Source organism: Oncorhynchus mykiss, chromosome 21 (assembly GCF_013265735.2).
Source record: "Oncorhynchus mykiss isolate Arlee chromosome 21, USDA_OmykA_1.1, whole genome shotgun sequence".
Classification (NCBI taxonomy): Eukaryota; Metazoa; Chordata; class Actinopteri; order Salmoniformes; family Salmonidae; genus Oncorhynchus; species Oncorhynchus mykiss.
The window spans coordinates 44,126,071-44,154,070 of NC_048585.1; the positions used below are offsets into that span (position 1 = coordinate 44,126,071).

The 28,000-nt window shown below is 44.1% G+C and overlaps 5 protein-coding genes across 6 annotated transcripts; 2 read left to right on the top strand and 3 right to left on the bottom strand.

Moving 5' to 3' along the window:
• Nucleotides 1-11: 11 nt before the first annotated feature.
• On the top strand, nucleotides 12-27,999 carry LOC110500520 (perforin-1). Of its 2 annotated transcripts, none has more exons than XM_021577926.2 (7): nucleotides 12-367; nucleotides 24,649-25,016; nucleotides 25,256-25,419; nucleotides 25,772-25,961; nucleotides 26,162-26,331; nucleotides 26,469-26,892; nucleotides 27,110-27,999. In XM_021577926.2, the coding sequence occupies exons 2-7, from the start codon at nucleotides 24,753-24,755 to the stop codon at nucleotides 27,569-27,571; spliced, it is 1,674 nt and encodes a 557-aa protein (XP_021433601.2). In that variant the 5' UTR covers nucleotides 12-367; nucleotides 24,649-24,752; the 3' UTR covers nucleotides 27,572-27,999. The 2 variants fall into 2 exon arrangements, with proteins under 2 accessions (XP_021433601.2, XP_021433600.2); XM_021577925.2 differs by lacking the exon at nucleotides 12-367 and adding an exon at nucleotides 22,986-23,512.
• On the top strand, nucleotides 604-1,983 carry ufsp1 (UFM1-specific peptidase 1 (non-functional)). The gene has a single exon (XM_021577931.2). It carries the CDS (start codon nucleotides 985-987, stop codon nucleotides 1,750-1,752), a length of 768 nt encoding a protein of 255 aa, XP_021433606.2. The 5' UTR covers nucleotides 604-984; the 3' UTR covers nucleotides 1,753-1,983.
• si:dkey-85k7.10 (endonuclease domain-containing 1 protein) lies at nucleotides 8,483-10,455 on the bottom strand. The gene is made up of 3 exons (XM_021577929.2): nucleotides 9,777-10,455; nucleotides 9,147-9,353; nucleotides 8,483-9,016 (listed from the first exon to the last, which is right to left on the bottom strand). Exons 1-3 carry the CDS (start codon nucleotides 10,101-10,103, stop codon nucleotides 8,639-8,641), a joined length of 912 nt encoding a protein of 303 aa, XP_021433604.1. The 5' UTR covers nucleotides 10,104-10,455; the 3' UTR covers nucleotides 8,483-8,638.
• Nucleotides 15,786-23,004, bottom strand: LOC110500524. The gene is made up of 9 exons (XM_036956513.1): nucleotides 22,575-23,004; nucleotides 22,060-22,263; nucleotides 21,351-21,753; nucleotides 20,287-20,525; nucleotides 19,185-19,749; nucleotides 17,736-18,160; nucleotides 17,063-17,263; nucleotides 16,546-16,818; nucleotides 15,786-16,268 (listed from the first exon to the last, which is right to left on the bottom strand). The coding sequence occupies exons 1-9, from the start codon at nucleotides 22,872-22,874 to the stop codon at nucleotides 16,152-16,154; spliced, it is 2,727 nt and encodes a 908-aa protein (XP_036812408.1). The 5' UTR covers nucleotides 22,875-23,004; the 3' UTR covers nucleotides 15,786-16,151.
• Nucleotides 19,065-21,114, bottom strand: LOC110500521 (endonuclease domain-containing 1 protein-like). Its single transcript, XM_021577928.2, has 2 exons — nucleotides 20,287-21,114; nucleotides 19,065-19,749 (listed from the first exon to the last, which is right to left on the bottom strand). The coding sequence occupies exons 1-2, from the start codon at nucleotides 20,734-20,736 to the stop codon at nucleotides 19,168-19,170; spliced, it is 1,032 nt and encodes a 343-aa protein (XP_021433603.2). The 5' UTR covers nucleotides 20,737-21,114; the 3' UTR covers nucleotides 19,065-19,167.
• Nucleotide 28,000: the final 1 nt, after the last annotated feature.

Below are 28,000 nucleotides of genomic sequence, written 5' to 3' on the forward strand. Positions count from 1 at the left end.
TTTCTGTTTCCATCACGCATCGTAGATGGCAGGATGCACATTTGCGATCGCAAATATACCACAGAAGAATGTGAGGTTGCGAAAACAATGCCTCTCTCTTTTCGAAGAATGATCTATTCACTGTATCCTAATTTTTCATTTGGCACCTTCATTTCATATAATTGTACTTTTAGCCCGTCTATATCCCAATGTATTTCTGATTTTAGAGGACTTCGGATACAAAATTGAGACATATTCTGTTTCAAAGAAAAGCTGACCCAACAACAAAATGTATTGGTAGAGGGAGGAATCTCGAGACGACCGTTGGAATATATATATATTTTTTTGAGGTCATCGTCAGTCATTATCTTCTCCACACGCGCACAAGGTAGGGAGATCACCATCAAAGAACAATGTCATTTTTAGTAACAAAAACATCTGGTCGACTGTGAAAACGGTAAGACTGAGAAGTGTTAATTACTGCAATGCGTAATATCATACGGAATTTGACAGTTTATGTGGTACAGACTAGATTGATCATCCAGGCAGGATCACTGACAGCCAGCTGTCAATCAATCATGTACAGGTGCCCGACTGTGCGCATGATGCAACAGAAGGGGGAGGTGTTAGGGAAGGGGGACAATCTATGTTTAAAATATTGAGAATGTGTAATCCATAAAATAGTGACCAATAACAAGCGCCTACGCCGCTTCAGAAAATGTTTCCCACCAAGCCCAGATAGGAACTCATTCGTCAACTTTTGCGGATAGAGGGAACTATTTCAGCGAAGAACTGATTCGCAGTTCTGACCAGACTAAAAAACTCCACGTATGTTTTTCCCTGTACATCGAATAATATTCAAGGTAAATGAAACAGGAAAACCGAGTAACAAAATTGCACTTCTACCTGGATTTTTAAGGTTTAGATTGAAGAAGAAAATGGCGTGCATCATGGAATGACAGCAGAATTTCCACATTGACAAGGGGTCTCAAGGATTGAAGACACATGGCTAATCTAGAGGAAAACATTTCTGAGCGGATTGACTGGGGTGAAAAGGCAGTGGTGGGAGAAAAACACAAAGGCACAGAGCGTAATGCAGATTGGACAGGGACTCTGCTGAATAATGCACACATTGGACTTCCTAGCCCAGCACCAGATGTTGTCAAATGCTCCCTAATATCTGGGGAGTGTCTCTACTTCCACTATGGGTGTGATGGTCAGGACGACAGGGGCTGGGGCTGTGGCTACCGCACCTTACAGACCATGGCCTCTTGGCTGTGCCAGAGCTGGGCCCCACCACCACCTAAGGGCAAATGCAGACCCCCACCCAGCCTCCCCGAAATCCAGCACGCCCTGGTCGCAATGGGGGACAAGCTTGCCATGTTCGCTGGCTCTCGCGAGTGGATAGGGACGTTTGAGGCGGCCCTGGTCCTGGACTACTACTACGACGTCCCCTGTAAGGTTGTCCACGTGCGGGGTGGAGGGGTAGAACTAGAGAGAGCTGCTGAGGAGCTCCACCAGCACTTCCAGAGCCAGGGGTCTCCTGTCATGATGGGAGGCGACCGGGACAACTCCTCCAAGGGGATCCTGGGTGTGTGCACTCGGCCTGGGGGCCAGGGGAGCTACCTGCTGGTGATGGACCCTCACTACTATGGGCCCAGACTGGAGAGGACGTCGGTGCAGGGGCTGGGGTGGGTGTCGTGGAAAAAAGTAGGGTCGCTGGATCATAGCTCTTTCTATAACTTGTGTCTGCCTCAGACTTCCCGGAAATGAAACGGACAAGGACAGATCAGTGGGAAAAGAAGCGTTTTCGTAAACTCAGGCAGCCCAATTCTGATTTTTTTTTCCACTAATTGCAGCCAGATAGAATTCTTGTAAGGACTTAATTGGATAATCACTTTATTATATGTCTGTTGTAATTATCTGAGAAAATATTTTAAAAATAATACGTATTTGAAAGAGAACATCTGTTATGATCCACAAATAAAGATATGTTAAATATATTTCTACTGTCCTGTACAGCAGTAGGGACTGGTAGTGTATGAGTATAACACTATTGCCCTCTTGTGGATAAATGCAGACTTCATATGGTGTGAGGACATTACCATAGAAATAAAATCACTCTAGTTCTGTGTAGGGTTGCAAAATTCCTGGGGCCTCATTTATCGATCGTGCATACGTGCAAATCTGTGCGTAAACCCAAGTGTGATTAATCAATATGAATGTTTCCTTCAGAGTGTGCTCAACTCTACCAATACTTCTGTCACAAACTGTTGTGTTACATTAAGTAGCAAATGTGCCTACTCTGGTCTTGGCATGTACTCTCTAGCCAACAGCTCACAGATACAGTGCAGGTAGACTGTGAGGGTTGTCTAGTCTACATGAGATTATTATGGATGAGCATCTATCATCATGTCACCAGAATAAGATTCTCAATATTTGTTGGAAAGGAGCATCAACTAGGGATGCATGATATACAGTTGAAGTCGGAAGTTTACATACACCTTAGCCAAATAAATTTAAACTCAGTTTTTCACAATTCCTGACATGTCATCCTAGTAAAAATTCCCTGTTTTAGGTCGTTTAGGATCACCACTTTATTTTAAGAATGTGAGATGTCAGAATAATAGTAAAGAGAGTTATTTATTTCAGCTTTTATTTCTTTCATCACATTCCAAGTGGGTCAGAAGTTTACATACACTCAATTCGTATTTGGTAGCATTGCCTTTAAATTGTTTAACTTGGGTCAAATGTTTTGGGTAGCCTTCCACAAGCTTCCCATAATAAGTTGGGTGAATTTTGGCCCATTCCTCCTGACAGAGCTGATGTAACTGAGTCAGGTTTGTAGGCCTCCTTGCTCGCACATGCTTTTTCAGTTCTGCCCACACATTTTCTACAGGATTGAGGTCAGGGCTTTGTGATGGCCACTCCAATACCTTGACTTTGTTGTCCTTAAGCCATTTTGCCACAACTTTGGAAGTATGCTTGGGCTCATTGTCCATTTGGAAGACCCATTTGCGACCAAGCTTTATCTTCCTGAGAGATGTCTTGAGATGTTGCTTCAATATATCCACATAATTTTCCTACCTCATGATGCCATCTATTTTGTGAAGTGCACCAGTCCCTCCTGCAGCAAAGCATCCCCACAACATGATGCTGCCACCCCGTGTTTCACGGTTGGGATGGTGTTCTTTGGCTTGCAAGCCTCCCCCTTTTTCCTCCAAACATAACAATGGTCTTTATGGCTAAACAGTTCTATTTTTGTTTCATCAGACCAGAGGACATTTCTCCAAAAAGCACAATCTTTGTCCCCATGTGCAGTTGCAAACTGTAGTCTGGCTTTTTATGGTGGTTTTGGACCAGTGGCTTCTTCCTTGCTGAGCAGCCTTTCAGGTTATGTCGATATAGGACTTGTTTTACTGTGGATATAGATACTTTTGTACCTGTTTCCTCCAGCATCTTCACAAGGTCCTTTGCTGTTGTTCTGTGATTGATTTGCACTTTTCGCACTAAAGTACGTTCATCTCTAGGAGACAGAACGCATCTCCTTCCTGAGCGGTATGACGGCTGCATGGTCCCATGGTGTTTATACTTGCGTACTATTGTTTGAACAGATGAACGTGGTACCTTCAGGCATTTGGAAATTGCTCCCAAGGATAACCCAGACTTGTGGAGGTCTACAAATGTTTTTTCTGTGGTCTTGGCTGATTTCTTTGGATTTTCCCATGATGTCAAGCAAAGAGGCACTGAGTTTGAAGGTAGGCCTTGAAATACATCTACAGGTACACGTCCAATTGACTCAAATGATGTCAATTAGCCTTTCAGAAGCTTTTAAAGCCATGACATAATTTTCTGGAATTTTCCAAGCTGTTTAAAGGCACAGTCAACAGAGTGTATGTAAACTTCTGACCCACTGGAATTGTGATACAGTGAGTTATAAGTGAAATAATCTGTCTATAAACAATTGTTGGAAAACTTGTGTCATGCACAAAATAGATGTCCTAACCAACAAAATTTGTGGAGTGGTTTAAAAAGGAGTTTTAATGACTCCTACCTAACTGAATGTAAACTTCCAACTTCAACTCTATATAAAGGACACTACTGTTCAATGATCTGGTGTTGCCACCAGCTGCGTTAAGTACTGCACTGCATAATCTCCTCATGGACTGCACCAGATTTGCCAGTTCTTGCTGTGAGATGTTACCCCACTCAAGGGTTCGACCGATTAATCGGCATGGCTGATTTAATAAGGGCCGATTTTCAAGTTTTCATAACAATCGGTAATCTGCATTTTTGGATGCCGATTATGGCCATTTACATTGCATTCCACGAGGAAACTGCGTGGCCACCTGTTACGCGAGTGCAGCAAGGAGCCAAGGTAAGATGCTAGCTAGCATTAAACTTATCTTATAAAAACAATCAATCTTTACATAATCACTACTTAACTACACATGGCTGATGATATTACTAGGTTAACTAGCTTGTCCTGCGTTGCATATAATCAATGCTGTGCCTGTTAATTTATCATCGAATCACAGCCTATTTCGCCAAACGGGTGATGATTTAACAAAAGCGCATAAGCGAAAAAAGAACGCCAGCAGCTCTTAGCAATGTTTGAAGCACAGCGCTGTTTATGACTTCAAGCCTATCAACTCCCGAGATTAAGCTGGCAATACTAAAGTTCCTATAAGAACATCCAGTAGTCAAAGGTATATGAAATACAAATGTATAGAGAGAAATAGTCGACACGTCATAATTCCTATAATAACTACAACCTAAAACGTCTTAACTGGGAATATTGAACCACCAGCTTTCATATGTTCTGAGCAAGGAAGTTAAATGTTAGCTTTTTTTACATGGAACATATTGCACTTTTACTTTCTTCTCAAACACTGTGTTTTTGCATTATTTAAACCAAATTGAGCATGTTTCATTATTTATTTGAGACTAAATAGATTTTATTGATGTATTATATTAAGTTAAAATAAGTGTTCATTGTTCATTCACTATTGTTGTAATTGTCATTATTACAAATATATATATAAATCGGCTGATTAATCGGTATCTGCTTTTTTGGTCCTCCAATAATCGGTATCGAAAAATCATAAATCGGTCGAACCTCTACCCCACTCTTCCAACAAGGCACCTTCCCAGACATTTCTGGGGGAATGGCCCTAGCCCTCACCCACCAATCCAACAGGTCCCAGACTTGCTCAATGTGATTGAGATCTGGGCTCTTCGCTGGCCATGGCAGAACACTGACATTCCTGTCTTGCAGGAAATCAACCACAGAACGAGCAGTATGGCTGGTGGCATTGTCATCCTGGAGGGTCATGTCAGGATGAGCCTGCAGGAAGGGTACCATATGAGGGAGGAGGATGTCTTCCCTATAACGCACAGCATTGAGATTGACTGCAATGACAACAAGCTCAGTCCGATGATGCTGTGACACACCGCCCCAGACCATGATGGACCCTCCACCTCCAAATCGATCCTGCTCCAGAGTACAGGCCTCGGTGTAACGCTCATTCCTTCGACGATAAACGCAAATCCGACCATCACCCCTGGTGAGACAAAACCGCGACTGACTCGTCAGTGAAGAGCACTTTTTGCTAGTCCTGCCTAAGGCATGTTCACGCAGATGAGCAGGGACCCTGGGCAATTTTCTTCAGAATCAGTAGAAAGGCACCGGTACACACTACCAAGTGGGCTATTTTTCAGATTTTGCCCTACTGGAGTTACACAGTAATAGCGTCACTGCTATTAGCTACACGACATGCATACTATGGAACGCCATTTGGGTCTTTTCGTGTCAAAAAAAGATACAGTAGCACAGTCAAAGCTGTACAAAAAAGTCTGCAAACAAGCAAACACCGGCCACAAACAATGTATTTACAATACCGCGTTGGTAATAAAGCATTATTTGTTCGCCCGCAAATTCTGGGGTAGCTAGTTTTAGCTTGGTACCAAGCTAGCACCAATAAAACCAGCCTGATAATAATGACCAGTAGAAACTGCAGTAATTTTCATTATTCTTAGCAATTATCTTGGGAGTAAGTATTGTTGTTCGCCTATTGAAATTGAACTTCAGTTCATGAAAATAAATAGCTAGCCAGCTACTTAACCTTGTTGCCCAAAGCTAACGTTATTAGCAACCAGCTAGCTTCATATGGTTGGTGTGGCTCGACCACACCGGGTTATGTGTTGTGAAGCTAGCCACAAAAGGATTGGAATTTGCGGTTTGCCTTCAAAATAAAAGTATGTCATTGACAGTGATGCAAATGAGTACAAATAGTAGAATTATGTCATACTTTTATTTTCAAGGCTAACCGCAAAGTCCACTATTGTGGCTAATCCTTATTGTGGCTAGCTTCACATTTATCAAATAAGAGCTGTCTTATAAATTAGGGTTATTTTAGATTATGACACCTATATAATTAGCTAGCTAACCATAGCTACTGAAACATATTGTCATTTAGCTATGCTTTTGCGGAAGAACATTGTTTGCATCCATGAGCTAGCTAGCTAGCTTTTTTTCATGACCAGCATTTTACGTGCGCGAGACAACTTTACCAGCATCATAGCAAACGTATTGATGAATTGTTGTGACAAATGAAATACGCGTGATAGTGTAATCAATGTGTAATAACGACGTAAAAATTAAATTGTGGTGTGCAGTCATATTCAGGTCCTGATTGGTCAACAAGCTTAATTGATACGTCAAATTGTGTTATTTGACACGTCAAATAGTGTTAAATAGTATCTATTTTGACACGCAAAGACCCAAACGGTGTTTCATAGAAATCCTGGTTGAGAATGAAACGACAGAATACATTTACGAAACAGCACAGCAAGTAAGTGAAAGAAATATGTTTTGATTATGTTTTACTGGTAATGGGGACATATGTAAATGCCAACAAAATAACTTTTTGGTGTGTGTGTGTAACCTTTATTTAACTAAGAAAGTCAGTTAAGAATAAATTCTTACTTACAATGACGGCCTACACCAGCCAGACCTGGGCGACGCTGGGCCAATTGTGTGCCGCCCTATGGGACTCCCAATCACGGCCGAATGTGATACAGCCTGGATTCGAACCAGGGACAGTAGTGACGCCTCTTGCACTGAAATGCAGTGCCTTAACACACACACATGGACGCAGTGGTCTAACTATTTAACTGTACTAGAATGCTTAAAAGGCCGCTAAAATTGTCAATATCGGATATCGGTATCGGCCAAACATGTAATATCGGTGTATAGTCTAATAAACGGCATGGTTTCCCGAGTCGTGGTGGGAGGACTACACCAGAGGGGGCTGGTGGGAGAAGCTATAATAGGACAGGCTTATTGTAATGCTTGGAATCGAATAGAGGGAATGGTATCAAGCTAATGGAAACCTAATTCCATTCCAGACATTACAATGAGCCTGTCCTCCTATAGCTCCTCCCACCAGCTTCCTCTGGATGACACACCATGCCATTGCGTGACTCCAAGTTTACTTCGATATGATCGTTGTTAGCACCCCTATTTCAGTCAATTCTTTTATTTTCATAGCTTTTATGGGTTGCACTGTTGTTTTTCATAGTATGACGTTGAATAGTCCCCACAGGCTTTAAAAGGATGATTTTGACCATATATGGTTAATTAGGGGCGTTTCAAAATGCAAATAGCCAACGTCATGCACGATCACTGAGTCTGAGAATAATTGGTATTTATCAATGGTTATCTCCTACCGGTGTGCATATGAGGCTCGTAGGATTGTTTGATAAATCACACTTTTTCTTTGCCAACGAAAATTGTCAATTTAATTCGTAAGTAGCATTTGAGAATAGTGTGTACGTAATAGTGATAAATGAGGCCCCTGGAACTTTCAATAAATTCCCTGGTTTTCCCGAAATCCCAGTCCCCGGAATCAGGATGGAATAAGCAGGATATCAGGGATCCTCCAACAGGGATTTCTGGAAAACCAATATTTTTCTTTTACGTTCCAGGGAATTTTGCAACCCTAGTTCTGTGGCAGTAAATAAACCTTTAAAAGATGACTACAAGCCTGGTGAATGTAATTCCGGAATGTGAACACAGTAATTATCCAACATTAATTCTTATGGATTCACTTCATCTCGTACCAGATAATCAACATCCTTCTATGACGTTCAGTGCAGTCTGTCTCTGCAATAGAGAATATAAGCCCGGCAAGTTCTCCTTGATTCAAATCACTCTGACTTGTTCTTGTACCCAGAGGCCAACATGCAAATGAAGCTTCTGATCAAAGAACAGACATTGGGTTTTAAATAGGACATGATTATTTTACATGGAGAAGGGTTTTACCACCCAAATGCTGCTATGTCTATAATCTCAAAAGGCTCTGAGTCTGACTGCACATTTTAGGAGCAGTGTCTGCATGAAAGTGATATTAGTTTTCTTACAAAAAGCTGTTTCTTGAACTAGGGGTTAGGCCTACACTTCACAATAGTTGTTATACATTGAATGGACAATGTAGGCGGAACAAGGTTTGAAAGATCATCTTTATTTCTTGTAAGCAACAACTCACCCACAGGCTACATTCATATTTTCAGAATCTACTCAATACAGAAAGTAGATGACAATGTAGAGGTGACATTGAGGCTGGCATGATTGCAATCACTATCACAAGGTTGCTCACTATGAGTCAGGCACACAGTCGTTGTAGAAGATCTGGAAGTTCTTGTCCACGTCCATCCTTCCCCTGAGGAACTTCTCCAGGTTCTTCACCGGAACCTCCACCAGGTGGTTGTTGACGCGGTCATTCAGCCCGTAGGCCCCGAACGCCGGGAACTTGTACCGCAGGAAGTAGGGCGCGTTCTGGTCGTAGTCGGTGCAGCAGTAGGCCGACCACATGTACTCGGGAATGGCCACGCGGTCCAGGTTGTCACGGCGGATCATGTTCCCAGAGGTTGTGACCCCGGTGACAACGTAGGCGGTGCCGCGGCAGTAGTTGTTGAGGCGCTTGCGGATGAGGTCCTCGTGCTCGGCCCAGGGCCCGATATTGAACTCACGGATCTGGGGCAAAAAGAAAGATCATTCCTGTTATTTCCACATACTTATTCTTCTTCCACCCTCCCCTACGCTTAAACAGTGTAAGGTAGACACACCAAACTAACTTTTATATGTGCAGACTGAACCAACTTACCTGGGGCACCACGTTGGTCAGTGTGTAGGTGGAGGCCTTGTCCAGGGGATCAGCCTGGTGCTCGTCGGGGTTGAGATGCCCTCTCTCGTACTGGACCACGTCAGCATAGTCCTCCAGCACCGCCTGGCTGTCCTCAAAGTTCATGTGCATGTGGGAGGAGGACTGGGGGAACGGCTCCATGTTGCTACTGCCCTTCTCTGATGCCAACTAAGGACGGACGGAGGGTGGGGGGGGAGTGAGGGGGTAGAGGATACAGACGGGCGGAGTAGGGGGGGGGGAATAGAGCCAGAGGGGGAGAGAGGGAATTTTGATGAAGAAATTATGATGAATTTAATTTGCATATGCACAATACTGCTGCCTACATGAACAGATTACAACAATGTCCTATTGTAACACCAATTCACACAGCCCGTGATGCAGCTAATATTAAACTCCTAATTTTGCCTAGAGCAGCAATATTGTCCTCACAGCTCGGCAAGCTTTACCTACTAGTGTATGGATGTCAGTCATCTGCATCCATGAGAGAACCTTTATCAAAACATGTTTTGAAATTACATAATGGGGATGCTGACTTTTTGTTCAAAGGTGACATCCAACACACACACACTACATACACACGCAATATTCTACCTGTGGCTCGAACATCCAGGGGAAGTCTACCCTCTTCTCTCCATCGGACTTCTTGAAGGTATAGGCCGAGTAGACAGGGATGTGTTTGTGGGGGTCGTAGAGGGTGACGAAGCGGGGCTTGTCCTCGTAGCGCTGGCAGAGCTTCTTCAGGGAGTTACCGAGGAGGTAGCCCCGAGGTGGGGTTCCCATGTACAGGGAGTCCTTACAGCGCTCCACATGGTTAAAGTCCTCCACCACCCCGGCCTGGGACTCTCGCACACAGCCCAGTATCAGCAGGACCGCCAGGGACAGAGAAGAGTAGATGGATAAGTGTTTCACGGTGACCATGTTAGCTACTCAGTCTCTCTCTCGAACTGATCTTGTTTAGTTGTCTTGTTTGCCTCCCTCTGTGTCGGCATGTGTTCCCCTCGCTCCCTCTGCCCTTCACACACTACTGTTGCTACTTCGTGCGTGAGATTCCTGTCTCTCCCTTCACTCTTTCCCGTGGTAGTCTATAACTCTCTGTACAGTCTCATCTCTCTCATGAAGGGATACTCAGTGGGTCGACCCATCTCGACTTCCCATTGTCAAGTCTATTTCCATATATTCAAAGTGGCGAGGCGGCCGTAGCAAAATGAAGAGCCTCAGTTAATGTTATCAGTGTTCAGCTTTCTTAGATTACCCAGGAATAGTCCCAGCTAAAGCATGACGCATTGGATAGATGTCTTATACTTGGTAATATGAAAACACAGGCTCTGTTAGGTCCTGAAAGGCTGTGTTTTTTGTTATGTATCTCATGCTGTTTTCTCTGTAAAAAGGGACCCAAGGTCACCTGTGTCCATCGGTGCAGAACGTAGTCGGAGCTGATTGTGATCTCTCCACTGTAGACTGCCTCTCATCCTCTGAAGTGGAGAGATGCAAAGTGTGTGTGTGTGTGTGTAGATCTGTGGCTAGTCTTATCTGCTTATCCTCTCATGTAAAGACTGAGGTGTGAGCAGAATAAGGCTTTGTGCAGAGGTAGATTGGAAATGAAACTTCAGGAAGGCTCTGAAACAAAATGGAGGCCTAGCTGTGCCGTGGCAATTTCCCTTCAGACTTCTTGTGGATTCATTGATTTTCACTGGAATGAGTATGATGGGTTTCCAGTGAAGAAGTATGTGGAGGTACAGAAAAACAACATTCCATCCAGGAATTTCAGTGAAATCAGTAGCAACGACTTTGTTTTTATTTCTACTCATTATTATTGGTGGAACCTGTCTGAATAGTTACTGTTTCACTCAGTTTCTGTTGAATGTGGGAGTTGTTTAACACCCAGAGGTCGCATGACACCCCTTCCGCACAGCAGCTGAATATTGCGCTGAATAAAAAGCGTTGCTAATGTGTTAGTCATATCATAGCACGCGTTTATATATAGTACATCTGTTGTATGTCAGAAGAAGTGAGTCATCCAACTGTTCGGTGAACTTTTCAATCAGACGTACAGTGCCTTCAGAAAATATTCAGACCCCTTGACTTTTACCACATTTGTTTGTGTTACAGGCTGAATTTAAAATGGTTTAAATTGAGATTTTGTGTCACTGGCCTATACACAATACCCCATACTGTCAAAGTGGTTTTGTTTTTTGACATTTCAAAAAAATATATATAAAAAAATGAAAAGCTAAAATGTCTTGAGTCAATAAGTTATGGCAAGCTTAAATACGTTCAGGAGTAAACATTTTCTTAACAGTCACATAGTAAGTTACATGGACTCACTCTGTGCAGTAATAGTGTTTAACATAATTTTTGAATGACTACCTCATCTCTGTTTATTTTTATTTTTATTTTACCTTTATAGGCAAGTCAGTTAAGAACAAATTCTTATTTTCAATGATGGCCTAGGAATAGTGGGTTAACTGCCTTGTTCAGGGGCAGAACGACAGATTTTTACCTTGTCAGCTCAGGGATTCGATCTTGCAACCTTCCTGTTACTCGTCCAAGTCTCTAACCACTAGGCTACCTGCCGCCTCACACATACCATTATCTGTAAGGTGCCTCAGTCAAGCAGTGAATTTCGAACACAGATTCAACCACAAAGACCAGGGAGGTTTTCCAATGCCTCGTAAAGAAGGGCACCTATTGGTAGATGGGTAAAAAAAATAAGAAGACATTAAATATCCCTTTGAGCATGGTGGTTATTAATTACACTATGGATGGTGTATCAATACACCGAGTCACTACAAAGATACAAGTGTCCTTCCCAACTCAGTTGCCGGAGAGGAAAAAAAACGCTCAGGAATTTCACCATGAGGCCAATGGTGACCTTAAAACAGTTAGAGTTTAATGGCTGTGATAGGAGAAAACTGAGGATAGATCAACAACATTGTAGTTACTCCACAATACTAACCTAATTGGCAGAGTGAAAAGAAGGAAGCCTCTACAGAATAAAAAAATATTCCAAAACATGCATTCTGTTTGCAACAAGGCACTAAAGTAAAACTGCAAAAAATGTGGCAAAGTAATTCACTTTTTGTCCTGAATACAACACATTACTGAGTACCACTCTCCATATTTTCAAGCGTAGTGATGGCTGCATCATGTTATGGGTATGCTTGTAATTGACTAGGGAGTTTTTCAGGTAAAAAAATAAACTGAATGGAGTTAAGCACAGGCAAACTCCTAGAGGAAAACCTGCTTCTGTCTGCTTTCCACCAGACATTGGGAGATGAATACACCATTCAGCAGGACAATAACCTAAAACACAAGGCCAAATCTACATTTCCCTGGAGTTGCTTACCAAGAAGAGAGTAAATGTTCCTGAGTGGCAGAGTTATAGTTTTGACTTGAAAATCTATGGAAAGACCTGAAAAAGGTGTTCTAGCAATGATAAACAACTAAATTGACAGAGTTTGAAAAGTTTTGAAAAGAATCATGGGCAAATGCTGCACATTCCAGGCATGGAAAGCTCTTAGGGACTTACCCAAAAAGACTCACAGCTGTAATTGCTGCCAATAGGTGCTTCTACAAAGTATTGACTCAGGGGTGTGAAAACTTATGTAAATGAGATACAGTGGGACAAAAAAGTATTTAGTCAGCCACCAATTGTGCAAGTTCTCCCACTTAAAAAGATGAGAGAGGCCTGTAATTTTCATCATAGGTACACTTCCACTATGACAGACAAAATGAGAAGAAAAAAAATCCAGAAAATGACAGAGGTCAAACGTTTTCTGCAAGTCTTCACAAGGTTTTCAAACACTGTTGCTGGTATTTTGGCCCATTCCTCCATGCAGATCTCCTCTAGAGCAGTGATGTTTTGGGGCTGTTGCTGGGCAACAATGGACTTTCAACTCCCTCCAAAGATTTTCTATGGGGTTGAGACCTGGAGACTGGCTAGGCCACTCCAGGACCTTGAAATGCTTCTTACGAAGCCACTCCTTCGTTGCCCGGTCGGTGTGTTTGGGATCATTGTCATGCTGAAAGACCCAGCCACGTTTCATCTTCAATGCCCTTCCTGATGGAAGGAGGTTTTCACTCAAAATCTCACGATACATGGCCCCATTCATTCTTTCCTTTACACGGATCAGTCGTCCTGGTCCCGTTGCAGAAAAACAGCCCCAAAGCATGATGTTTCCACCCCCATGCTTCACAGTAGGTATGGTGTTCTTTGGCTGCAACTCAGCATTATTTGTCCTCCAAATACGACGAGTTGAGTTTTTACCAAAAAGTTATATTTTGGTTTCATCTGACCATATGACATTCTCCCAATCTTCTTCTGGATCATCCAAATGCTCTCTAGCAAACTTCAGACGGGCCTGGACATGTACTGGCTTAAGCAGGGGGACACGTCTGGCACTGCAGGATTTGAGTCCCTGGCGGCGTAGTGTGTTACTGATGGTAGGCTTTGTTACTTTGGTCCCAGCTCTCTGCAGGTCATTCACTAGGTCCCCCCGTGTGGTTCTGGGATTTTTGCTCACCGTTCTTGTGATCATTTTGACCCCACGGGGTGAGATCTTGCGTGGAGCCCCAGATCGAGGGAGATTATCAGTGGTCTTGTATGTCTTCCATTTCCTAATAATTGCTCCCACAGTTGATTTCTTCAAACCAAGCTGCTTACCTATTGCAGATTCAGTCTTCCCAGCCTGGTGCAGGTCAACAATTTTGTTTCTGGTGTCCTTTGACAGCTCTTTGGTATTGGCCATAGTGGAGTTTGGAGTGTGACTGTTTGAGGTTGTGGACAGGTGTCTTTTATACTGATAACAAGTTCAAACAGGTGCCATTAATACAGGTAACGAGTGGAGGACAGAGGAGCCTCTTAAAGAAGTTACAGGTCTGTGAGAGCCAGAAATCTTGCATGTTTGTAGGTGACCAAATACCTATTTTCCACCATAATTTGCAAATAAATTCATTAAAAATCCTACAATGTGATTTTCTGGATTTCTTTTCTCATTTTGTCTGTCATAGTTGAAGTGTACCTATGATGAAAATTACAGGCCTCTCTCATCTTTTTAAGTGGGAGAACTTGCACAATTGGTGGCTGACTAAATACTTTTTTGCCCCACTGTATCTGTATTTCATTTTGAATACATTTGCTAACATTTCTAAAAAACATGTTTTCACTTTGTCATTATGGGGTGTTGCGTGTAGATGGGTGAGAAAAAACAGCGATGTAATCCATTTGGAATTCAGGCTATAACACAACAAAATGTGGAATAAGTCAAGGGGTTATGAATCCATTCTGAAGGCACTGTAAATCACATCTGAAGCTATAGACATACAGTGAGTTTCTCCAGCAGACAGGATTTCAAGCAAATACGAAGCTACTGAGGACATGTTTAGCCTCTCAGTTGTTTGTTAAAATTATTGTTTCCTTTCTTTTCACAATGGGGGTATTTTGGTGAAATTGTTGAAATTCCTGTCTTTTTTTGAAAAGCACAGGCTGGGATTTTATGGATATGTTCTGTTAAGCATAGTTATATTTTAACATACTGCATGTTATGTATCTAACTCTGGCAGTATTTAATACATATTATTTAGCAGTCTTTGTTTAGGAAATAAGTCAAAGGCTATGAATAATTTCTGAAGACACTGTAGGAACATTATCCAGCATGATTTACATGATCTTTGAGGAGGAAAAAAACATAAATCCAACCATGAGTTTTGTCAATCAAGAGCAGCAATTTAAGAAGACTACTAGAGTTAACTTGTTTCCATTGCAGGAAGTGTAAATGAAATGTAAGGAGTTTTGGGGAGGCAAAGGCCCACAGTGAGAGCAGAGGTGTGTTTGGCAGGGCATTAAGTTCTGGAACCTTCAGATAGAAAATCTCTGGAACTCCTCCAGCTTCTTTATGGTCAACTCCAGGACCTGGTGGATGAGTGAACGAACAGAGGAAGAGATGGATGAATGAACGAGTGAGTGAAGGAACTATATTTTTTATTTGCGCGTCAATTCGTTGTTAGCAACCCATCCCTTACAGGATTATTTGACACATTTTCACAAAAGTAATATTCTGTATGTAATATAATAGTCAAATAACTAGATTTACCTCGTTGAAGGCGTAGTAGGTGAAGTCTGGAAACCTAGCTGTGCCATGAGGATTTTACTTCACAGGCTGGATTGTCACTTGAGTTAGTAGGCTTCCAGTAAATAAGATTGTGGATCACAGGAGGTTGGTGGCATCTTAATTGGGGAGGATGGGCTCGTGGTAATGGCTGGAGCGGAATTAGTGGAATGGTATCAAATAAATCAAACGCATGGTTTCCATGTGTTGGATGCCATTCCATTTGCTCCGTCCCAGACATTATTATGAGCCGTCCTCCCCTCAGCAGCTTCCTGTGCTGTGGACGTATAGGAAAACAACATTCCATCCAGGAACTTCAGTGACACAAGTAGCAGCGACTTTTGCTATTTGTAAGACCTGTTTGAACAGTTGTTTTACACATTTCCTGTTGAAAACCACAGGAGGGTAGTGGAAACATCTGCCTGTGGGGATGTCAACCACATTCTCATATCTCATATTCTAGAGTAGAGCACAACCAACCATAGGACTAAACCACAACCTCTATTGTCATGTTGTACTTTATTTGAGCTGGTATGTTATTTTCTTCACAGGTCACATGACACCCCTCCCACGCACAAACTGAATGTTGCTCTGAATAAGAACCTTGCTAATGCCACGTTATAGGTCATAAGGTGGGTGAACTTTATGTAACCAGACACAGATGGAAACATCATTTTGGCCAACGTGATCTTTGCAGAAAGTATTTGGAGAGGGGGAAAAAAACATGAATCAATCTATCAATAACAGCAATTGAAGAAGACTGCTATATTGTTGACTACTTGTTTCCATTGCAGGAAGTGTAAATTAAATGTAAGGTCTTGGGGTTTGGGGAGGCAAGTCCACTGAGAGACCAGGGGACCTAATGCAGAGCAAAGGCAGGCGGGACACAGTCGTCCACAAAGATCTGGAAGTTCTTGTCCACGAAGGTGGACCTCTGGAGGAACTCCTCCAGTTTCTTGATGGACAGCTCCAGGACCTGTTGGATGAATGAACGAACGGAACAAAAGTGATGAATGAATAAATGAACAAACAAATTCATATTTCTATTTACGTGTCAAGTCCCCTTTCGGGACCCATCTCTTGCGGGGTTATTGTATGTGATATAACAGTATATGAGAGTAGACGACACTAAGCCATCGCCCAAGACCTGCCAGATTGCTACATTAGTTTTGTTTGTTTTTACAGCGTCTTTGAGATTCTCTTTGTAATGAAAGGCACTATATAAAATACATCTATAGTTATTCTAGATTTACCTGGTTGTTTTCCTTCTCATTGAGGGCGTAGTGGGCGAACGCCGGAAACTTGTAGCGCTCATCGTACGGCGCGTTGTGGTCGTAGTCGGTACAGCAGTAGGCCGACCACAGGTACGTCGGGACCGCCACGCGGTCAATGTTATGGCGCCGGATCATGTTCCCTGAGGTGGTGATTCCGGTGACAACGTAGGCGGTGCCGTGGCAGTAGTTGTTGAGGCGCTTACGGATCACGTGCTCCTGCTCTTTCCAGGTGCCCGCGCTGAACTCTCTGACCTTAAAGGCAGTGTTACTTCATACATAGGTGCCTCTGTTTATTGGTTGCTAAAAGCTGGTGTCGGTATTTTACTTTGGTATGAAATTATTTCTGACTGGGATTTTAATTTCATTTATTTAAAAAAAAATGTATCTCAGTATTTAGTAAAGTATCTCAGTCCATTACCCCACTGTTATTTTTTTGTTCAATACATAATGTGACAGTACAATTTTAAGTGAAGAACTTGAAAACAAAATGGCGGACCTGGGGCACCACGTTGGTCAGAGTGTAGGTGGAGGCCTTGTCGTCTGGGTCGGCTTGGTGCTCGTCAGGGTTGAGGTGGCCACGCTCGTAGAGGACGGCGTTGGTGTAGTCGTCCAGGATGGCCTGGGCGTCCTCAAAGTTCCTGTGCATGTAGCCGCGCGGGAACGGCTGCATCTCCCTGGTGTCAGAAACTGTGGACAGCTGGGTGGGAGACAAGCAAACAAACAATGAGAGAGCATGAAGGAGTGATAAATAGTGTCGTAGATATGGATTATGAGATTAATGAAGGCTACGTTTTGAAACGCTTGCTCGCTGTAAAAAGGAGACTTTATGATCATTCAAATATTAGCCTATGAAAGGATGTGCAGCAGTCTGTAATTTTCATGATGACCATAGAGTATTGGCTTTGTGTTATTGAATTACATTTAAATGATATAAAGAGTGAAGCTAGCGCTACATTCTTTCAAAAGCGATGGCAAAAACATACCTTATGATATACTAGTGAGAGCCAATCAATATGCATGAATCCACTGGACTGGCATTACAGTGCCTGCACCGCAAATGGCACCCTATTCCCTATGTAGTGCACTACCTTTGTCAAAAGTAGTGGACTAAATAGGGGATAGGTAGCCTTTTGGGATGCACCTATTGACTTGAAATGTCTCCAGGTTACCTGTGGCTCGTACATCCAGGGCACGTCCACCCTTTTCTCCCCGTCGGAGCGTTTGAAGGTGTAGGCGGAGTAGATGGGGACGTGGTTGGCCGTGTCGTACAGCGTGACGTAGCGCGGCTTGTTGTTGTAGCGCTGGCAGATCTTCTGGAGCGAGTGGTCCTCCAGGCCCACGGGTGGCGTCCCCATGTACAGGAACTCCCTGCACTCTGGAGAGAGCTCCTTCTCCACCGTTCCCTGGACATCCGTCATCGCCATGGTGACCAGGAGGAAGGCCTGTGCCCAGAGTGGGGCCATGGTGACTTGGCTAGTCTGTCTTTCTGTCTCTCTTGGTTCCCCCTCAGTCTTTCTGTCCCTCTCAGTACTTGTGTGTGTTTCTGTACCTGCTCTGAGTTCTTGGTGCCGGCAGTTCTGAATGAGAGGTACACCTGTGTGTCAGCATTAGCGCTCCCTAATCTGGGCTCATTATGCAAAGCCATGCACGCCTTCTCTATCAGCTGACTTTAGCCGCCTATCATTGACAACCTGAGTTCTATTGAAATAAAGATATCATTGCTAGCCTGGTTCCAGATGTCTTTGTGCCGTATTGCCAATCCTTATCGTCTTTGGCATGACACCAACTATAGAAGTTGGCAATACAGCACAAAGAGACCTGGGACCAGGCTAGGCTATTGCCAAAACCTGATGGGTTTTGCTATTGGTGGCCCTGGTGGTATGGCTGGACTCCGCTGGATTGAAACTTCTAGTGACTGATGACAGAAGACTGTCACTCCAGAACGAGTGGTTCCTATCAAGTGTTTTTTTTCTGAAGAGTACTAGAGAATTAGAACAGAAACCACACTCAGCTGAGCTCGCTCTGAGGTGACAAGTTCCTCTGTGTTTGTGGTTATACAGCATGTGGTAGGTTCAATCTCATCCTAGCAGACTCTGGTTACTGGACTCATAGATGATGGTCTTGTTATGCTGCGTGACCATGTAACGTTGTGTTGGCGACATGTGGGACTCAGGCAGTGACTTGTTGGGAAATCAAAGAGCCCTTGCAGCAAATTCGTATTTCCCTTTAAAGCGGAAACGAAGGTCATGTACCTCAATGACATGAGTGAATTACTTTGAATGCATCTGTCAACGACCCGTTTGCTAGTAAAGGTAATTGAAGTGTGTTTGTCTGCACATCTGTGTATTGGGCATAGGATCAAATGATTGGTGAATGGAAACTCTCTTGATATGTGGGCTAATTTGGTGTTTTGTGGTATTAATATTGTCATGGATTAAATGAAGACAAACAATTAATTAAACGTAAATGTATAATGATAGCTTTATTGGTTAGTAATTTCACAAATATCACCATATCATTCATATTTTCAGTGGCAGGAACATCTCCCTCGATCTCTCTCTCTTTTAAAGATCGTCTCTTGACATTCACTCTCATAACCGTTCACACTTCAGGGACACAGTTTCCATTGAACAGCTGAAAGTCCTGATCCACAGCCATCTCTCGATTCACCAACGCCTCCACGCTCTTCGTCGACGTCTCCGTGACCGCGTTATCTACCACGTCATTAAGCCCGTAGGCTGCATAAGTAGGGAACTTGTACCGGAGCTCATACGGCGCACTGAGATCAAAATCAGGACAGCAGTAGGCTGTCCACAGATGTTTGGGTACCCCCACCCGGTGAACGTTACCTCTCCGGATGGTGTTCCCAGTGGTGGTGACGCCACTGATGATGTAAGCCGTTCCACGACAATAGTTGTTGAGGCGTTTGCGGATGCCCTCCAGGTAGGGTAGCCAGTGGTGGTGGAGGAACTCCTTAGCCTGGGGAACCACGTTGGTCAGGGTGTAGGTCGAGGCCTTGTCCCCAGGACTGGCCTGGTGCTGGTCGGGATTCAGCTGGCCACGCTCGTAGACGACTGCGTCGGAGTAGTCGGCCAGCACCGCCTGGCTCTCCTCTAGGGCCAGGAGGCTGGAGGGAGAACCGGGGAAGGGCTGCATGTTACCCGTCCCAGAGCCACTGGACAGCTGGAGGAGAAAGGAGGAGATGAAGAGGGTTAGAGCAATGTCAGCGTGTGATTACACAGACAGAAAATAGGTACAACAATGTATATGAGCCAAGAGGAGAGCGAGAGAGGGGCAGAGTGCAACAAATCATTTCAGATAGAAAATGTGAACAGGAATATCGTTTTAATACTATGTAACAATGTGTATCTACTACCTAGACTTCACAGGGAAAGCTGTTCATTGTGAGGGCAATTTCATTGTGCGTCATGCTTATCAAGACTAGTAAACCAGCAGGTCAGAGCACTAGAGGGAATGTTTTAATGTGCTCTACTGTCTACGTATCGCCTTAAAGCCCTATTCTCCCCACTGTAGCAGACGGTCTATTCTTTGAACGACTCACCGACTCCTCTTCTTCAGTTTGATTTGACCACAGACTTCAATAGAACAGACCATTGTGTCTCTATGACTTTGTCTGTGTAGACCATGGAGATGCTTGATCTCCACCAGAGAGACCTATCAGTATAGTTAGTAACAAACCAAAAAAGTCTAGGCCATTACCTGTGGTTCGTACATCCAGGGCAGACCTTCCCTGCTCTCACCATTGGAGCGTTTAAAGGTGTAGGCGGAGAAGAGGGGGATCCTGCCTGCTGGGTCGTACAGGGTGGCATAGCGCGCCTTGTCCCCGTAATGCTGGCAAACCTTCTGGAGGCCCTGAGTCCCCTGGAGGCCCCTTGGGGCCAGGCCCCTGTACAGGAACTGGCTGCATTCCCTGAAGGAGGAGTCCACGCTGGGGTTTACTGGGGGAGGTAGAGGAAGCAGGGCCAGGAGCACACAGGACAGCAACATAGTGAGGTGTGGATACACTATCCTGTCTGTCTGTACCTGCACTGGACGGTTAGTGTGGCTATGGACGAGAGAAGGAGAATGGGAGGAGGGAATAGGGAGGGAAGGAAGGATGGAGGGTAGGAGGTGAGATGAAGGGAGGGCTTCCAGAGTAGGTGATGTCATGATTTCTTCAGCAGGTCTGAGAACAGTGTTTTAGAACTGTAGAATAGAACTGGTGAGAACCATAAACCCACTGATAGTATGCAAAGAAGTGACTCTCATTCAGCCAGCGCTATCTGTGTGCAAGCATTGGGTTACCATGGACGTGTGGTTAGCTGCAGTGAGTCCTAGTCGACTCATGCACCATGCCGCCACCATTGTTTTTACACTGCACCGCGTATGTCCCATATTCCATGCAAATATTGGCTGTGAAACTACATTGAACAGAATCTTTTTTATTACGTTACAACATTACAGCTGTAGCTTACTATGGTACTTTCATTGAAGCAGTATACTGTAGTCCTGTCGGTTTAAATTGCATGCAGCACACTTTGTTCAGAGCGTTTCTATGAGGTGTGAAGAAAAGTGTTGCTTCGTGATGTGGTTTCTCACACGTTTGAGACCGACGAGAGCTTTTTGTTGTATTTTTAGTTCAGTTGATTGATTGTGCATGACAATTATTGACAGTTACTTTGTAAGAGTATAAAATGTGAATAAAATAAAAACTTCCTTCAATTGGTCAATTTACACTCCCATTACAGTAAAAAAAACTAAAACAGACACACACACAGAGGCCTATCTCTTCCTCTTCTTTTTGAAGGTGTTCTCTGACACACAGTCCTCGTAGAAGATAGCCAGATTACTATCCATGTCCGTTTGTTTCTTCAGAAAGCTCTCCAGTGTCTTTAAAGGCACCTCCATGACGCCATGGTCCTCCTGTTCATTCAGTGCATAGGCACCATAGCTAGGGAACATGAAACGCACCTCGTAGGGAGAGTTACGGTCGAACCGTGGGCAACAGTAAGCCAACCACACGTGTTTGGGGATCCCCATGCGGTCCTCGTTCCCCCGACGTATGGTCGCCCCGGAGACTGTCACCCCGGTTACCACGTAGGACTGCTTTCCGCGGCAGAAGTTATTGAGGCGGTGGCGCACGGTATCCAAATAGGAGCTCCAGGTCTCTTCCAGGAAGTCTGTGATCTGGTACCAGGACATTAGCTAACATTAACATAACATTCAATTCTAAATAGGATTATAAACTGGGTGGTTCGAGCCCTGAATGCTGATTGGCTGACAGCCGTGGTATATCAGACCGATTGACAAAACATTTATTTTTACTGCTCTAATTATGTTGGTAACCAGTTTTTAATAGCAAAAAGGAACCTCAGGGGTTTGTGGTATATGGCCAATATACCACACCCTCTCGGGCCTTCTTGCTTAATTATAACATGGTTTATAACGTCCCAAAACCATTCAAAAAACGTATTTGATAACAAAATGGCTGACCTGGGGTACCACGTTGGTCAGGGTGTAGGTGGAGGCCTTATCGTCTGGGTCAGCCTGGTGCTGGTCTGGGTTGAGCAGGCCTCGGGAGTACTCCACGGCGTCTGAGTAGTCCTCTAGCACCGCCTGGCTCTCCTGGATCAGAGGCTCCGGGTCATCACTAGGGGGCAGCACCTTCATGTTCCCACCCTCATTCCCAGACACCAGCTGTGGAGTGATTGGGGGGGGGGGGGGTGATGATTTAATGACAGGTAATATTATTTTTACAAACTGAGGTTTTTGAAAAGTTGAATTTAGATAGTAAGAGTGGTTAGATGACAATCATTCGTTTAGGTGGAGAAAAAGCAAGCCCTCATGACAAAGACAGGACCCCCAATGCATTGGCTCTTAAGTCATTAAGATGGGACTGTTATTGCAGGAGAATACTGCGGTATTGCATGAGAGTATCACAGTACGTTGCTGCTGAAGATCTCTCTCTACCTGCTGTGATGATGTGACATGATAACAGATCTCTCTACCTGTGGCTCGTACATCCAGGGCGTGTCCATCCTCTTCTTCCCGTCGTTCTTCTTAAAGGTGTAGGCTGAGTAGAGGGGCAGGCGACGGCTGCCGTCGTACAGGGTGGCGTAGCGCGCCTTGTCCCCGTAGCGCTGGCAGATCCTCTTGAGGCTGTCCCTGGTCCCGTCGATGCCTGTTGGTGCTGCCCTCATGTAGAAAAACTGTCTGCAGTCTCTAAAGCTGTCGGATACACTGGCACCAGACAGCCAGATCCCTGCCAACAGGAGGAGGGCCAGCAGGTAGACCCGCAATGGACGCATCTTAGCCTGGGTACAGACCCTACAACGGAGAGGGCGGTGGCAGTACTAGGAGGAATAGGGAAGGCTGTTTATACATCCAGGAGTAGAATACTGTAGGGTTCAACACCAGATGCAGTCCACACAGCACAGAGGGAGGTTGACTGCCAAAGCAAGGAAATGGCTCTGTATGCAAAGTGGCTATGCATAGGACTGATTTGATTGGATGCGTGGTTGGCTAATCATGGAGAGCAGGAGCACATGGGTGAGAGGACTTCAAAAGTAGTCTAGTGTTAAGTGGAATGAAACTTCTGGGCCTAATCTTGTTTTCTAGTGCCATGAGACATTCATCCATCTGTCTGCGAAGGGTTTCTCGTAAGTAAACATCCACTTTCACACCAACACACATTGCAACAGCTTGTGGTGGTATGCTGTGTATAGCCAAAGAAAACTACAGGCCCCGTCTATATAAACAAAGCCTTGACCGCAACAACAAAAATACATCCCACATAGTGATTCCTTCAGTCAGTTAGTCAGTCATCACACAGTCATCACACAGACATCACACAGACATCACACAGACAGGTCAGGACGCTCCATTGTTCTAGGTGTTGATTTTCATCAACCTCATCATTACCAAGAGATTGTGATTGATATGTCAGGTAAGAGGTTACTCTATATCAGGGGTATTCAACCGGGGTTCCGTGGAGATACTGCAGGGGGTCCGCACATTTTTTTCTAAAATGTTTATTTTTTTAATGAATATCGCTAGCAACAACAGAATAAACACATTTTGAATTACATACATACAGTAGAAACTATGATAATATATTCTTTCTAATGATGTCAACTTTATTTCTCAAACCCTAATATTGAGCAAATTGCACTAATTGGAGCTAATTACAGAGAAATGATAGTCAAAGTATCTGACATAGGCTATGAAAAAGCACCCGTTAATACTAGTCGCTGCAAGTGCAAAGGCAATGGTGCCGCGTTAGCGGAGACTGCATTCACGGTAAACGCTACATATATCGGCTCAATGGGAAATGACCTTTACATTTCTATCACACAACCTGTAGCACTTCAGCAATACAGATTGAATCATTTTTACCAAAACACATGGCTAACCTTTATTTAACCAGCTGATATTAGTGAAAATGTGTTTGGAGTTACCTTTTTAGCTAGTAGACTATGTATTTTACACTTCCAATTATAATGTGAGTAGGTCCAAATAATACAAAGAAATCAAATCTATTCATTTTTAAATGTTGATTACTTCTCCTTGCTATTCAGCTGATAATACCATGGTGGGGGTCCCTGGGTCAGCGGTTTGCCTGGGTGGGGGTCCCTGGGTCAGCGGTTGGCCTGGGTGGGGGTCCCCGCTCTATAGTCATTCCAAAAGAAAACAATACTTTCTTTTCTTTTGTCGGTTTTTCCCTTTCCTAACTTTTTTTAGGGGAACAGCAGTCCAATCACCCTACACCTTGTATTGTTTAATGGAGATTATTGCAGAGTGAGTAGGGAGACAGATAAGAGATGTGCAGTTGAAGAAGTCGACTCCGGTAGCGAACGCCGGTCTCTCACGGAGGCATATGGACTCTTGAATTAACTGAGCTTTCGCGATACAAATCTCTGGCACATACAGTAACACTCTTATGTGTTTCAGTCAAAATAGCACCACAATATCTTAACACTAGACTACTTTTGAAGTCTGAAAATGTCTGACAACTTTAGATTTTGGTTGAATATTAAAGAACACTCTATTGAATTGAATTTTCTACCTCCTCCTCCTCTCCAGGCATACAGACTACTCTGGTGACCCTGCTATGGCTGTGGGGATGGTGGCTGACCCCCGTTCTGCCCTCGTGCACCACGGGCCAGCCAGCAAGGTGCAAGGCTGCCATGTCAGCTCCTGGTACCAACCTGGCGGGCGAGGGTTTCAACATTGTCACCATGGAGCGCAAGCAGGCCTATGTTGTTGATGTGGACAACTGGAAGACCCCAAATGGAGCCTGTACCCTCTGTGTTAACCCTTTCATGGAGGGCCAGACTCAGAGGCTGCCCGCAGCTGTGGTGGACTGGCGTCCCTTGCATCAGTGTCACATGAAGTTGTCCAGCATTGTCTTCGACTCCAGCGAGTCGTTTGTGAGCAGCAGCCAGACAGATGTAATACTACAGCTACTACTAATACGGCTACTACTTCTAATACTACATCTACTACTATAACAACTACTACTATAATTATAACTACTACTACTGAAAATAATAATTGATATATTAAGCATTTTATAATAAGACTAATAATATATAGAAATATTAATCAAATGTATAATACTACTAATAGAAATAAGAATCCCATTATGGGGTAAACTCACTTAATCCACCACCAATGTGTATATATATAGGTGGACGGCAGTTGGCAGATTGGTCTGGACGTTAATATCCCCAACGCTAATGGGTCGGCCATGGTGGGGGGTACCCACTCCAGAGCTGCCAAGACGGTGATGAGCCAGTCCAAGAAGGACAAGTACAGCTTCATCAAACAGGATATACACTGCTCCTATTACAGGTTACCTATTACTTCTATGAATATAATAACTTCACTTGTATTAGAAAGTTCACCTTCCTTTATATAGCCAACACTGCCCTCTATAGGCTATAGTAAGGTATACACTAGATTATAATAGTTGTGCACACACTCTGGGGTGTTAAAGAATAGTTATTTTGCGATAGAATATCCTGTTTCAATTGTAACTACATAATGTATTGAATTAGACTTCTTGAAAATAGTCAAACTTCTATCCCCATAGATAGGTCTACTTTTAGGCAGGGACTTTGATGTACCCCTCAAATAGGCCACAAAATAACAAAACTAAAAGATAACAAAGTAGTCTATTCTCTATCTTGAGTTTCTTCCTCAGTTACCGCCTGATAGAGGACCCTCCCCTGCACCCCGAGTTCTCTCGCTCCCTGGGCATCCTGCCCCCCCTCTACACCGACCAGACCAAGGCTGACTACAATCGTTTCCTCGCGACCTTCGGTACCCACTATATCCGGAAGGTTAAACTGGGGGGGCGGGTGAAGGGCGTCACCTCACTGCGCGTGTGCAAGGTAAGACTTCTCAAACTCTGCAAATGACATTCTCCTTATTATTGATAGTGGTATGCCTATTTGTGGTGTACAACTTAATGAAGATGCGTTCATGTATTTAGGCAGATTATATATAGTTGTTTTTAATTTGATTGTATGACATCACATTTGATTTAAGAGTCTGCATATGTACCAAGATGTTTTAATAAACCCAAACCTAGGCGGCCGTCAATGGTTACAACGAGAACGAGGTCAAGGACTGCCTGGAGGCCGAGGCCTCTGTCGCCACCAACTGCGGAACAGCCGAAGCCAATGCAGAGACAAAGTTCTGCAAGAGTGACCTCAAAAAACGGAACACCAGTGACACCTTCAGCAGTACCTTCAACGAGAGGTTTGATCGATTTCAGAAACGTTAGCGATTTTTGGTGGGATTAATGGGCATTATACAAGACTTATAAAAAACACACATTTCCAATAATGTCCTCATGTAAGGCAAAACATGACTGACCATAAACAACAAACAAACAGGTTTACCGAGGTGGTGGGGGGACAGACGGACGGAACGCCAGACCTGCTCTTCTCCAAGATTGGTGAAAACTCCAAGGCCTTTGCTGATTGGGCAAGTAGCCTGAAAACCATACCTGATATCATCAACTACTCTCTCCATCCTCTCCACCTATTGGTGAAAAAGGCCAGCAAGAGGGCGGGGCTGAAGAAGGCCGTGGAGGACTACATCCTGAAACACGCCCTGTTCAAGCACTGCTCTGGGAAGTGCAAGGGAAGCTCCAGGTCCAGTACCCATGACTCCTGTCAGTGTGTGTGCCAGACCAGTAAGGAGATGACCAGCCAATGCTGCCCGCAGGAGAAGGGCTTGGCTCACCTTACCGTCACCGTGAAGAAAGCCAGGGACCTCTGGGGAGACACCACCTCCCAGACCGACGGCTTTGTCAAGGTATTATTCATCTCTTTTATTTTAGAATTTTAATTGACTATGAAGTTTGTTTTCAAGTGCACTTTAAAGCTACAGTCTAAGATTTGACAAGGGTTACATCTCCCTAGCCCCATACCCGAGCTGCATACTAAAACAAGTGACGGGGACCTCGTTTTGTCATTTTTCTAATCACATACTGTAGCTTTCAATAAAGTTTGATTTGGTTTGCTTCGTCAAGGTGCTCATGGGAAAAGACGTCAAGCAGACCAGGGTGATCCATAACAACGACAACCCCATGTGGAAGGAGGTCTTCAAATTTGGGACAGTCAAGCTCTCCCTGGCCAGCGAGCTCAAGTTCACTGTATACGATGAAGACAATTGGTCGAACGAACTCCTGGGGGAATGCAAAGTCCAGCCCGTCAAAGCTGGGATTCACGACGATATGTGTCCCATGAGTCACGGCAGCCTGTTCTACTCCTACAAGGTCGACTGCGCCCCAGGGCTTCGGGGCCACACCTGTGGGGAGTACGCCCCTTCCGGGATGAACTCTGACCTCTCTTACCTCTATACCTCCCGCAACGCCCTGAACATGACTCAGGAACTGCTGGCTCACATCCGGATGGGCCAGCCCCTAGGAGACCCGTTGACCTTCTTGGTGAAGCAGAGGGATAATGATCACCCTGCCCTCAGTGAGCCGTGATCAAAATATATGCCCTGTAATGCACTGTAAACCTTAGTCTGCCTATCTAACCTTAATGCATACCATTTCTAATCGCTTGTTCTTTAAAAAAATATAAATGTAACCTTTATTTAACTAGGCAAGTCAGTTAAGAACAAATTCTTATTTAAAATGGCGGCCTACCGGGGAACAGTGGGTTGACTATCTTGTTCAGGGGCAGAACGACAGATTTTTACCTTGTCAGCTCTGGGATTCGATCCAGCAACCTTTCGTTACTGGCCCAACACTCTAACCACTAGGCTAGTTTAAAGATAGTGTGTTCAACATGCATATGACACACTGACATACATGCCTTCGTAAAGTATTCAGACCTTTCCACTTTTTCCAAATGTTGTTACGTTACGTTATTCTAAAATGTATTAAATAAAAACATCTCAGCAATCTACACAC

What these genes read in the sequence shown, in the direction of transcription:
- ufsp1 (XM_021577931.2), top strand. Translation starts at nt 985, where the DNA reads ATGGCTAATCTAGAGGAAAACATTTCTGAGCGGATTGACTGGGGTGAA.
- si:dkey-85k7.10 (XM_021577929.2), bottom strand. Translation starts at nt 10,103, where the DNA reads ATGGTCACCGTGAAACACTTATCCATCTACTCTTCTCTGTCCCTGGCG. An exon ending in CCTGGATGTTCGAGCCACAG is followed by an intron (nt 9,354 to 9,776) that starts GTAGAATATTGC and finishes GTCCGTCCTTAG; the next exon opens with TTGGCATCAGAGAAGGGCAG. An exon ending in TGACCAACGTGGTGCCCCAG is followed by an intron (nt 9,017 to 9,146) that starts GTAAGTTGGTTC and finishes TTTTTGCCCCAG; the next exon opens with ATCCGTGAGTTCAATATCGG.
- LOC110500521 (XM_021577928.2), bottom strand. Translation starts at nt 20,736, where the DNA reads ATGACATCACCTACTCTGGAAGCCCTCCCTTCATCTCACCTCCTACCC. An exon ending in CCTGGATGTACGAACCACAG is followed by an intron (nt 19,750 to 20,286) that starts GTAATGGCCTAG and finishes TTTCTCCTCCAG; the next exon opens with CTGTCCAGTGGCTCTGGGAC.
- LOC110500524 (XM_036956513.1), bottom strand. Translation starts at nt 22,874, where the DNA reads ATGCGTCCATTGCGGGTCTACCTGCTGGCCCTCCTCCTGTTGGCAGGG. An exon ending in CCTGGATGTACGAGCCACAG is followed by an intron (nt 17,264 to 17,735) that starts GTAACCTGGAGA and finishes TCTCCCACCCAG; the next exon opens with CTGTCCACAGTTTCTGACAC. An exon ending in TGACCAACGTGGTGCCCCAG is followed by an intron (nt 16,819 to 17,062) that starts GTCCGCCATTTT and finishes ACTGCCTTTAAG; the next exon opens with GTCAGAGAGTTCAGCGCGGG.
- LOC110500520 (XM_021577925.2), top strand. An exon ending in TGAGCAGCAGCCAGACAGAT is followed by an intron (nt 25,017 to 25,255) that starts GTAATACTACAG and finishes GTATATATATAG; the next exon opens with GTGGACGGCAGTTGGCAGAT. An exon ending in AGCAGTACCTTCAACGAGAG is followed by an intron (nt 26,332 to 26,468) that starts GTTTGATCGATT and finishes ACAAACAAACAG; the next exon opens with GTTTACCGAGGTGGTGGGGG.